At 41.2% G+C, this 12,286-nt stretch overlaps 1 protein-coding gene across 1 annotated transcript; it reads left to right on the top strand.

The window, feature by feature from the left end:
- The first annotated feature begins 5,854 nt into the window (after positions 1 to 5,854).
- C2H1orf74 (chromosome 2 C1orf74 homolog) lies at positions 5,855 to 11,454 on the top strand. Its single transcript, XM_072133129.1, has 2 exons — positions 5,855 to 6,076; positions 10,143 to 11,454. Exons 1-2 carry the CDS (start codon positions 6,050 to 6,052, stop codon positions 10,956 to 10,958), a joined length of 843 nt encoding a protein of 280 aa, XP_071989230.1. The 5' UTR covers positions 5,855 to 6,049; the 3' UTR covers positions 10,959 to 11,454.
- The last annotated feature ends 832 nt before the right edge of the window (positions 11,455 to 12,286 follow it).

Below are 12,286 nucleotides of genomic sequence, written 5' to 3'. Positions count from 1 at the left end.
TAAGTAAGCCGTTGGGGTTCTCCTATGGCTATTTTGTAGCCGACACTGAAAGCACACTGCTTTGCAAGATGAGTTTGAGCTATAAAATGAACGAAAGGTAAAAAAAAAAAATAAATAAATCAGCAGACTCTGCCTAATTCTAATCAAACCCCTAATAAATTGTCCCACTTTGGTGTTTGAGGTGGATATGCGTGTCACTAAGAGCTAAACACAACGGTAGCAAGTCCCCCTGCTAATTCCTCACAATATGGTACTAGCTGCACTACTAGTGCCAGCAAGCCCAGCCACATGCAAATAAAAAAAAAATGTATAACGTTATTGTAGCCCTAAGAAGGGCTGTTGGGTTCTTGTAGAATCACTCCTGCCTAACAGTAAGCTAATATAACACCCTAACGCTTTCCCTGACCAACAGCAGCTCTCTCCCTAGCGGCATCCAGACACAGAATGATCCGAGCAGCGCGGGCAGCGGCTAGTCTATCCCAGGGTCACCTGATCTGGCCAGCCAACCACTGCTATCGACGTGTAAGGGTACCACGTCATGCTGGGTGGAGTGCAGAGTCTCCTGGCTTGTGATTGGCTCTGTTTCTGGCCGCCAAAAAGCAAAACGGCGGGAGCTGCCATTTTCTCGAGCGGGCGAAGTATTCGTCCGAGCAACGAGCAGTTTCGAGTACCCTAATGCTCGACCGAGCATCAAGCTCGGACGAGTATGTTCGCTCATCTCTAGTCTCCAACCATGGTAGGGCGTTTATGCAGGCTCACGATAGTATGTGCAACATGTATCATGGTGTCACTGTGTTAAAAAATAGTTCCTGGGGCACCTTAAAAATGGCTGTACCAATGGCACCACGACCAAATGAGTATAACCCTGTGTTGCTAGCACACTGGAATGAAGTCTATAGGGGTCCGGCTACCATTCATTATGCCACCTGACACCATAATCTTGAGGGTATGACCAGTGTGATGTTCCCTCATACAGACCTCTTCATGTTGGTGCACGTGTGGTCTTTAATCTTTAGCTATCGTTGCATCTGAGATCAGATTGGTGCACGTCATTAAAGAGAATACATCAGGATCGCTGAATGTCATTCTTCTAATGTGATATTCACCTATGTGTACATATTGACGTCATTTCAGTTTTTTGTTGTTGAAAATGAATTTTTCAACTTAAGCATAAGCTTTCTCCAGCTCTCCTTTTTCCATTGATAACACACGTATGCTTGGTTTAACCAAACTTCTGTTAATTCTTTTTATATGATCTTCAGTTGTGTCATATGATCTCATGGTTAACCCCCGTAAATCTCCATGACTTTGTGTTGTTTCAGGGGTCACAGTCTTAAAGGGGTTGTCAACTTTCAGCAAATAATTTATATTGTTTGTGTAAAGAAAAGTTGTACAATTTTACAATATCAATAGAACTCTTCTTGCTGTCCCACTATAGAAAGCTTCTATATTTATTTTCAGCAGATAGAAATCTGTCCATGGTCTTGTGGTGGACAGTAGGGTGCATGAGCAGTTATAAACATAGAAGCTTCCTATAGACGGACAGCGAACAGAGATCTAGAAACTATGAGGAATTGATACAGGAAGTATATTGGGAAATTGTATAACTTTTCTAGCAAACCATATCAATTATTTGCTGAAAGTGGACAACCCCTTTAGATTTTCTGGATGATGCAATTGTATGGACTGTACCACACAGACTCTCCACAGAGGGGTGCACATGATCACACACACACACAGCTATGATTTAGAAGATGAAAGTGTAGCCTTTTGGCTTAGGATACAAAGAGACAATGATTATCACAATTTCCCCATCAGGCAGAGATGGCTCTAGCTGCCTGTGTGATGCAGTGTTAAGAAATCATGGGAGAAATAACAGTCAGCAAGAAAAAAAAGAAGTCACAAATGGTCCAGACTGCACTGGACAGAAGTATTAAAATAAATAAAATTTCAGGATTTAAAATAGGGGATATTTACCTACACAATGTGCTTTTGACCACATAACCTACTAGTGACCTGCAAACTGCTGTTTTATTACTTCACAGTAATTGCATATTGCATAAGCGGCAACTAGATATTCATTAACCAGAAAGGAAAGAGTAGAATGGAAAATTACAGCTTTTTACACTCCTGCACCATAGGGCATAATGAAATACCGATTTCATTCATGTAAAGATCAGGCTACTTAACCCCTTAAGGACGCAGCCATTTTACAGCTTAAGGCTCAGCCCGATTTTTTGGATTCGGACTTGCTTCGCTTTATATGGTTATAACTTTTGAACACTGTTACTTATCAAAACGATTCTGAGATTGTTTTTTCCCCACATGTTGTACTTCATTTTAGTGGTAAATTTTGGCAGATAAGTTTTGCGTTTATTTACAAAAAAAAGAAAATATGATAAATTTTTTGAAAAATTTGCCATTTTCGAAATTCTAAATCATTGCGTTTTCAGGCAGATAGATTTACCAGCTAAATAAGTTGCTGAATAACATTTCCCATTTGTCTACTTTACATTTTCATCATTTCTGAAATATCTGGATAATTTATTTTGACGTCACGCGGCTTACAAATAGAATATCGCTTTTCCGGATTTTCAGAATTGACTATTTTGGGGATAAATACAGTTTTGAATGAAATTTTACATATTTAGCATCAAAACCCCCTATATAATCTACCCATTTTCAAATCTGCACCCCTCAAGCTATCAGAAACAGCTTTTACGAAGATTGTTAACCCCTTGAGATCTTCATAGTAATTGAATCAAAATGGAGGTGAAATTTAGAATGGTCATATTGTTCCCTTATACGTTCATTTAGCACCAAAATTTACACATTTCCAAAATATAAAAAGAGAAAACCCACCATACAATTTGTTCTGCAATTTCTCCTGAGTACAAAGACCCCCCACATGTGGCCGTTACTTGTTTTATGGGGGCACAGCGAGGCGCAGAAGGGAAGGAGGGCGCTGCAGCTGCCAGGATTTTAGTTTCCTCATTGGCCCCTTTTGAAGGCTATAAAATTTTCGCTTTTTCGTTATTGGGGCCATGTGACGGCATTTTTTTTGCGGGATGAGATGCTTTTTCCATTGTTACCATTTTGGGGTTGGTATCACCTATTGTTGAAAATTTAGGAACTTTTTTTTAAGGCCGGAGTAGAAAAGCATCAATTCTGTACTGGATTTTTGACTTTTTTTTTTTTGGTGTTCACCGTATAGACTAATAATCCTGTTATCTTTATTCTATGGGTTGATACGATTACAGGGACACCAGACATGAATATATTTTCTTACGTTTTACTAAATTTGTCAAACAAAACCCTAATGTGGGGAAAAATCTATAATTTTTGTATTGCCGTCTTCCAAGTGGCATAACTTTGTTACGTTTTTGGCTACGGAGCTGGTTGATGGCTTGTTTTTTGCGGGACATGTTGTACTTTGCACCAGTATCATGTCTGAGTACATATGGTTTTTTGGTCGCATTTTATATAATTTTTTGTGGGATTGAAAAGGTAAAAATCATAATTTTTGGAGGGTTTATAACAGTTTTTTTTTACGGCGTTTATCGTGGGGGTTCAATAATGATTTACTTTTATTCTACGGGTTGTTACGGACGCGGTGATACTATATATGTGGGGTTTGTGTTATGATTTAGACTTTTTTTTTGAGTTATATGTCTCTTTATATGTTTTGGGGGTTTGGGGCATTTTTAGTGATTTATGACTTTATTTTTTTATTGAATAACTTTTTTTTTTACTTTTTCACTTTTATACCATGGGACATGAAGAAGCAATCTTCTGATTGCTTCTTCATGATAATATTCTGCAATACTCATGTATTGCAGAGTATTATCAGTGTCAGCCTATGCACTTGCATAGGCTGGCACTGTGCCAGTAAGATGACGTCACAGACGCCATCTTACTGGCAATTCTTGCTAGTAACTCTGGGGACCAGATCGGACCCCAGAGTTACTATAGCAACGATCGGCGCCCCCCGAAAACGGTTCGGGGGGGGGGCGATCGTGGGGGAAAGACCCCCCAGATACTTGTTAGATGCCGCGGTCGCGCTGACCGCGGCATCTAACGGGTTAAGCACCCGCGATCGGAGACAACTCCGATCGCGGGTGTTACACTGGGGTGCCGGCTATTAGTTACAGCCGGCACCCCGTGTTTCCCGATGCCGGTTCGGCTCTGATCCAGAGCCGAGCCGGCATAAGCGCCGTGGCGGATATATCCGCCACTGAGCGCTAAGTCACTGCGCTCCGTGGCGGATATATCCGCCGCGGAGCGTGAAGGGGTTAAAAATCTCAAAAATTCTCCTCCTTCTTTCCTGATGCATTTGTGTTCTAGGGAAAAGGGGGCGGTGACAGAATTTATTTTTTTTTTAAACGTATTATTTTTTGCTCTGTATTAGACTCTGCCTCCAGCAGAGATCTCAAGGGGTTAACAATCTTCGTAAAAGCTGTTTCTGATAGTTTGAGGGGTGCACATTTGAAAATGGGTTGGTTATATATATATATGGTTATTTTATATTCAGCCTCCCCATAGTTGAATTATATACAACCTCATCATAGTTCTATTATATACATCCCCCCCATGGATTCATTACATATAGCCCCTCACCGCCCATCTGGTGCTTCCGGGCTGCTGGGGACTGAGATTTGGCTGTGTGGGCCCCCCAGCATCTCTGGGCTCTGGCACCTGCCTGGGTGCTGACGCCGACCCTGCTCAGATGCCTCATTTATCAACCACTACGACAAATCAGGCATATACTTTCTATTATATTTTTTATGTGATGTCAAATGGTGTAAAATCGCATAGAGCATTTGGGCGCTATTCTCATTTATGGAGTTCACCGCCGCCAATAACCATTTTTATATTTTGGTAGATCGGGCATTTTGACGTGGCTTACTGTTTATTACGTTTTATATCAGTTCTAGGGAAAGGGGGTAAAAGAATTTTTAGGTTTATTTTTTAAACTTTTTTAATTTACTATTTTTCAGACCCTCTAAGACAGTGGTGGCGAACCTATGGCACGTGTGCCAGAGGTGGCACTCAGAGCCCTTTCTGTGGGCACTCAAGCCATAGCTCCAGGACAGAGTTCACCAAACAGTACCAAATCCATCAAATCTTCCTGCAGTCCGGAGCAACCTATGAGATGCTGCACACAATTTTACATTGACACTTCATTGACGGTTTGGACCTGCTTCAAAAAAGAGAAGATGTTGAAAGAAGTTCATTATCTTTGTAGGTCCTCCTGCTGGACCCACCATTCTTCCTGTACAGGGAGACCATGGAGAGTAGCTACGAGTCTGAATTTGCTCACCTTATTTCAACTTTATTGGTGGCCTCAGGCACCCGTTACAGTTGAAAGATGTGGAAGAACAGGTAGCAATAAGTTACTGCTTAAAATGCCACGCTGGCACTTCATGGTAAATAAGTGGATTTTGGTAGTAGTTTGGGCACTCCATCTCTAAAAGGTTCGCCATCGCTGCTCTAGGGTACTTTAGCCTTGATGGTCTGAGCATTCCTACCATATACTGCAATACTACTGTATTGCAGCATTGGGATTTTTACACAGATTTTACACTGGCTCATTGTAATAAAACTGCATATGCCATGCAGCTGCGGGTCTGGCAACCGATTGACGATCCGGAAAGCGACGATCAGAACAAAGATGGCAGCGCCCACACATCGCTGTAATTAGATGCGTTAATACCCTGGATCGGTACTAGCAGAGGGCATATTATACTGTGAGGGAGTATTACACGGTGTATTACATTATGTGACTGGATACAGAGTAGCCATTATACGGTACACTGGCATCATCCAGTACCGGGCATTAATATCAGGGATAACACCCTGCTGCCCCACCAAGGGTTATCACCGCCGTGTGAGGACACAAAGGAGGTAAACATACAAGGCTGACTTCCTTACAGGAGCGTTATATAGTGGCTGCAGTAAACTAGCAGCAGCGATGAGGCGCCACCACAACCATATATACAACTTCCTCCAGTACACCCGTGTCACGTGACCCGGAAGCAGGAAGATACGGATGATTCCTGCTGCGGGAGGGCAGATGGTACGTGTAGTGTAGCGGGCTGTGAATTGCTGGGTGTTGTCGGGTTCTTGTGTAATCCTGCGAGACGTCTGACTTCAGGAGTGCGGCTGTCCGCACCACGGCATAGCGAGTGTAGTGCACGGGGTGACCATCATTCACATGCTACAGATATATATATATATATATATATATATATATATATATATATCTGCAGTGGGAGAGATCCCGTCACACACCTGCAGCAGAGCAGCTCATCCATATGTAGCATGGTAGCTCTCTCAATGATTGTACAAGGTACACAGTGCTGCCTGAATGGGTTATAATACTGCCCTCAATTAAGTTTATTATATATAATTATTAATAATAATATTCTAGGGCCACGATTATGAATTGTAATTGACATTGTCCCCATAATAAAACCCCATGAATATTTAGGTTGTATTCACATTTGATGGAAGTGCCACAGACTGATACTCTGCTGGGGACATGTAACCCTGGAGACACTGTACTGCAGGGAACGAGAACTCTGCACATCATAACATTGTGCATGGATATCAGTCCATGGCATTGCACTTCTCACGTCTGTGATCATAGACTCATCACGGACATACTGTATGTAAATCAGTATACTGCAATATACCGTATATATAACATGATCATTGTGTTTATTATGGGGAGCACATAATCATTTGACCCTATATGTCACCCAGTTTATCTATTGTATATTTAATAACAAATCTTAATTATTATATACTTTTTTTTTTACTTGGTCAAACAATAAAATAATAAAACCACTTACCTTCCGGTGGCCCCTATCTGCTTTTGCTTTTCCGTCCCCCGTGCTATGACGTCATAACACAAGCCACAATATGACGCTATCGTGGGGCTTGCTTCTTAATGGACGTGTATCGCCATAACTGATGGTGAACTCCTAATTAGTGACCTGCTGCTTTTGTAATCTTGTGCCTGTAACTGCTCTTCTTAAATAGAAATTAGAAATAAATACTTAAAAAATATGCAAATTAGTCGGCCGTGCTCAGCCATATATCACCTGACCCCTCTTATTTCCTCAGCTACAAGTACACGCAAAAAACATAAGCTGACCTCAAAATGATCATATTAGTTGCTGTCCCACACCTGTTTTTCATTGTTCTGGTGGAGCTCTTCTCTCTGGTGGAAGGTTTTTACCATTCCTATATCCAACCTTCTATTAGTGGTCAGCTCCTCTTTTCTTCAGCCTTCGATGCCCCTGCAAGCCGTGTCTGATGAAGGTCTTGGTTAAGACTGAAACGTTGCACAAAATTACTTTTTGGATTCCTTTGTGATCACTTAATAAATTTACACAGTTTCATCATAGAGGAGTGCCAAGTTTTTATTTTACTTATCTATGGACTGGTTGCCCTACTTGAGCACCATATGAACTCTAAGTGGAGTGAGGTGCAGTACTATTGTTAATATTGGCTTTGATTATGGAGGCTGCTTTAGCTCTAATGAAGTTAACGATGAAGCAGCACTCCGTATAGTGAAAAGATATTGGCTTTATTCCACCTAGAAAAACATGCAACGTTTCACCTTATCAATAAAGGCATTTTCAAGCATCCACTATAAACAATTGAGTGGTTTATATAGGGGGTGAGTTACCGTAATTACCACAACATGTGTACATAAGTGACGTCATCAGTACTTCCGTAAGTATAAAAATACAATTAAAAACAAGTGTTAAGACATACCTACACATAATCATACATCAAAAAATGACCATCTGATATAGGTAAAACCACTCAATTGTTTTTACTGGATGCTTGAAAATGCCTTTATTGATAAGGTGAAACTTTGCATGTTTTTCACGGTGGAATAAAGCCAATATCTTTTCACTATACGGAGTGCTGCTTCATCGTTAACTTCACTACTACGGTGGGTTGTGTCTGAACCCGTTTGGAAGATTTTTGCACCCGTTTCTACCTTTTGCTCGGTGCTGCTCCACAAGAGGATCTTCTTGCTTTAGCTCTAGTAACAGCATTTAGTGATCTGTTTTACTGCATTGTCATGGACACAGACATATTAACCCCTTGCCGCAAACCGCTGTAATAAAAAACATGGCCGGCATTAAGGGGAGTATGGAAAGGGCTCATGGTCTGCTCTATGTAGCGCAGAAAGGAGAAGGCAGAAGTACTAATAAACTGTCTTCTGCCTTCTTCCTAGGGTCAACATAATTTAAATGTTATGTCCACACATTATAAATGTAAATTAACTGTGTTTACAATGCATTAACAAATAATGCGTGTGAAGGCGACCATCAACATGAAGTAGTCGGGGCTGCTGGAGCACACCTACCACTCTAGGGCAGTGTTCACACGTAGTGTTGGAATTGCATTTTGAAGCGAAAGTCATGTGCAGCGGGGAGGAGCTTCTCCTGAGCACAGATGCATTTAGATCTAAACACTTTGGGGATGATCCCCATGTGAATTGCTGGTGAACAATGGAATACACATGTCTAAAAGCGTTTGCAGTTGGGAGAATCTCCTTCTCGCTGCAGTTAAATTGTTTTTCTAAACTAAATTCAATCGCTGCATGTGAACATGGCCTGAAAGAACAGCTCCCACTGAATGACTATGAGGCCGCGGTCACACGATCCGCTAGGCGTCCGTTCATAACGCGACGCTAGCGCACAGGGGGCGGTCCTCGGCCCGAACGCACATGCGTTAACAGGGAAACGCATGCGATCGGCTTATCAATCACATGCGTTTCCCTGTTAACGCATGTGCGGTCGGGCCGAGGACCGCCCCCTGTGCGCTAGCGTCGCGTTATGAACGGACGCCTAGCGGATCGTGTGACCGCGGCCTGAATGATTTTTTTTTCACCATTCTTCTAGTCCCATGATACCTTTAATTAAATCGTATTTTACTCATCTTGAATTCATTCATAAATTCGGAATTCTGGATGGGATAATATTTATATGGATGGTTCAATTTGTTACCTGGAAACATCAGTTGAAATATGGACTGGAATAACTAATTCTCAGCAGTAGGGCATAAAGGGATCAGCTAAAAAAGAATTATGACCTCTCTGGCTCAGAATCAGTGCACCACGCTATTTGGGGGAGATCTGTATCAGCTCCTCTCACTGGAGAGAAGGAAAAGCCGCGCGTCTAATCTCCTAAGACCATGTTCACACATGGTGTGTTTAAATGCAACCCAAAGGCTCCTCTAGTGATCACGTCAAGGTAGTGTTGTGTTTCCATCAAGTTTGGTAAATCTGATGGAAATGCAATGTTATCTCAGCATGTGGTCCGGGGTAAAGTCTTTGGATTGTGTTTCAAAATGTGTGTTCCAAGTGTGAATGCGGCCTGACTCTCCCATCACCTGGTGTAGGAGTGTATGGAGAGGACAGAGCATAATCACCTCTCCTCACAAGCAGCAGCGACCTCCTCTCTACAGTCTGTGTCGGGAGTGTCAGTGAGGCATTGAGACAGGCAGAGAGTGGTGATTCACCCGCTGGCTACATACAGTACACAACTTTTTCGATTGAAATTTCTAAAATCCTCTATATTAAACTGAACTGTAGTGGGTCACTACTTTATGCTGCCGTTTGACAGCCATCATAAACCTGGTGACAGATTTCCTTTAATAGTACCTGGGGGACCTTGTGTCTGAAATTTTTGGCATGTGAAGGAAGCTCTAGGGCTGTGGTCGGTACATGATAAAAAGAGCATGAGCTGACCACTATAAAAAGGATGTGTTTCCTATCATTATAGTGAAATCATACAAGGGAGTCTCTTCTTTCCCGCTGTAATCATGATTACAGTCTGGTGCTGCTGTTCTGTGGGGAAGCAGGGACTCCTTATTTCACATATCACTACGATGCTAGGAGACCCCTCCTCTGCACTGTGGTCAGTCTGTGAAATCCAGCCAATGCACAGTCTGTTATTCATGGACTGACCACAGTCCTGTGCCACCAGCCCTATAATCTGTAAGTAGGATATGATACTAATAATTTTTCCCTTTTACAATGTTCAGTTGCAACTTTGCTACTATTACCTTTACACATTTAATAACTTCATTCTGTATTTCATGTGTTATTGTTGCAGACTGAATGGCATTACAGAGGAGCTTTATGTGTAGTTGAAATGTCTCTCATTGTGAGCCTGCACTCTGCCGCTAAGAAACATCTTAAAGGATTCAAAGGGTCACTTGCTACGAGACTTGCTGCCGAAATACTGGCTGTAGATTGTGGCCTAAAGCCATGTTTTCTTTATGACTTGGGTACAGCAGATGTCCTGCAAATACAGAGATATCTCCAGGCGCTTCATCAGATTGGCTTTATACAGGGTCCTTTACACATTCTGAACATAGAAGGAACCATCGTTATCATCAATGTGCCGAGGGCAGCCTCTTGTATGGCCAATGTGCTCAATAGTGGTGAGTTATATGTTATAGATGTTTCTGCCACGCTCCTGCATCCTCAAGTGTTTTCCCAAGATCGTCTTTGCTTCATCCAGGCCCAACTTTCAGAACTTCTGCTACATCTAACACCTTACCAGAATGCACCACCAGGAACTATTTCCATTGCAGACCTGCCTTGTACGGACTGGAATCTGTGCACCATGTTTGGTTTCCTCCTGCATTACCCTGCCGTTTACTGGTTCGACACTACCAAGAACTTTGAAAACTGTTTGTCATTTACACCATTGAAGCATGTCACCGTAGAGACCACATGCCCCAAAATTGGACTCTGCAAAGTGCAGGTTTATTCCTTTACAATTCCAGAGTCAGTATACCAAACTCTGAGTTTGCTCCTACATACCTGGACGGAGGGTATAAGGCACAAGTTTAATGGGCAGTGCCAGTTTACAGACCTTGAGATTATTACAGAAAATGTAACACTACCAGCTGTAGCTCTGTGAAAAAAAAAGTTCAACTTATTTTTCAAGTAATATCTTCATCTCTCTTGATGTGAAGCTCTAGTTCTTGCTGCCTTTACCTATGTTTTTTTTTTTGGTCTAGTCTCCTAGATTAACCGGTTAAGGACCGGGCCCTTTCCTGTTTTTTCATTTCCATTTTTCACTCCCCACCTTCAAAAATCTATAACTTTTTTATTTTTACACGTAAAGAGCTGTGTGATGGCTTGTTTTCTGTGTAACAAATTGCACTTCATAGTGATGGTATTAAATATTCCATGCCATGTACTCGGAAGCGGGAAAAAAATTCCAAATGCAGTGAAAATAGTGAAAAACCGCATTTGCAACATTTTCTTGTGGGCTTGGATATTACGTCTTTCACTGAGCGCCCCAAATGACAGGTCTACTTTATTCATTGGGTCGGTACGATTAAGGGGATACCAAATTTGTATAGGTTTTATAATGCTTTCATACATTTACAAAAATTAAAACCTCCTGTACAAAAATTTTTTTTTTTTGATTTTGCCAACTTCTGCCGCTAATAACTTTTTTATACTTTGGTGTACAGAGCTGTGGGTGGTGTCATTTTTTGCAAAATTTGATAATATTTTCAATGATATCATTTTTAGGACTGTACGACCTTTTGATCACTTTTTATAGATTTTTTTTTATATTTTTCAAAATGGCAAAAAAGTGCCATTTTCGACTTTGGGCGCTATTTTCCGTTACGGGGTTAAAAGCATTGAAAAACCGTTATATTTTGATTGGGCATTTTCGGACGCGTCGATGCCTAATGTATTTATGATTTTTACTGTTTATTTATATTTATGTCAGTTCTAGGGAAAGGGGTGATTTGAAATTTTAGGTTTTTTATTATAATTTTTTTTTTAACTTTTTTTTATTTTTACTATTTTTCAGACTCCCTAGGGTACTTTAACCCTAGGTTGTCTGATCGATCCTATCATATACTGCCATACTACAGTATGGCAGTATATGGGGATTTTCCTCCTCATGAAGGGGTTAAAACGAAATAGCCTCGGGTCTTCGGCTGTAATGTTCAATATATATCACCAAAATGTCTGCAATAAAGCCTATTATTAATTCTTGTTTACATGTCGGCCCACTATGAGAAATAGTGTTAGATGGACAGAAAAAATACTTTGGAGTTACATGCAAAAATTATACCAGTTCAGACGTCCACACAATTTTAATTTAAGAACAAACCTACATGATAATGTATTAACCGAGGCCGAGGGGCTCTTGGAATCAGCTTTTTCTCCACATGTTTTCCTGCTGGACAAACACATAAATGGCTATTTTATGGCCTAAGTGTT

The sequence above is a fragment of the Engystomops pustulosus genome, chromosome 2 (genome assembly GCF_040894005.1).
Source record: "Engystomops pustulosus chromosome 2, aEngPut4.maternal, whole genome shotgun sequence".
NCBI classification, from domain to species: Eukaryota; Metazoa; Chordata; class Amphibia; order Anura; family Leptodactylidae; genus Engystomops; species Engystomops pustulosus.
Note: the sequence above shows the minus strand (reverse complement) of the source record. Positions and strands in the feature narration are given on the sequence as shown.

Excerpts from the sequence above, each read along its gene's own strand:
- C2H1orf74 (XM_072133129.1), top strand. The coding sequence starts at position 6,050 with ATGATTCCTGCTGCGGGAGGGCAGATG. Across the intron at positions 6,077-10,142 it reads CTGCTGCGGGAGGGCAGATG|ACTGAATGGCATTACAGAGG; the intron begins GTACGTGTAGTG and ends TTATTGTTGCAG.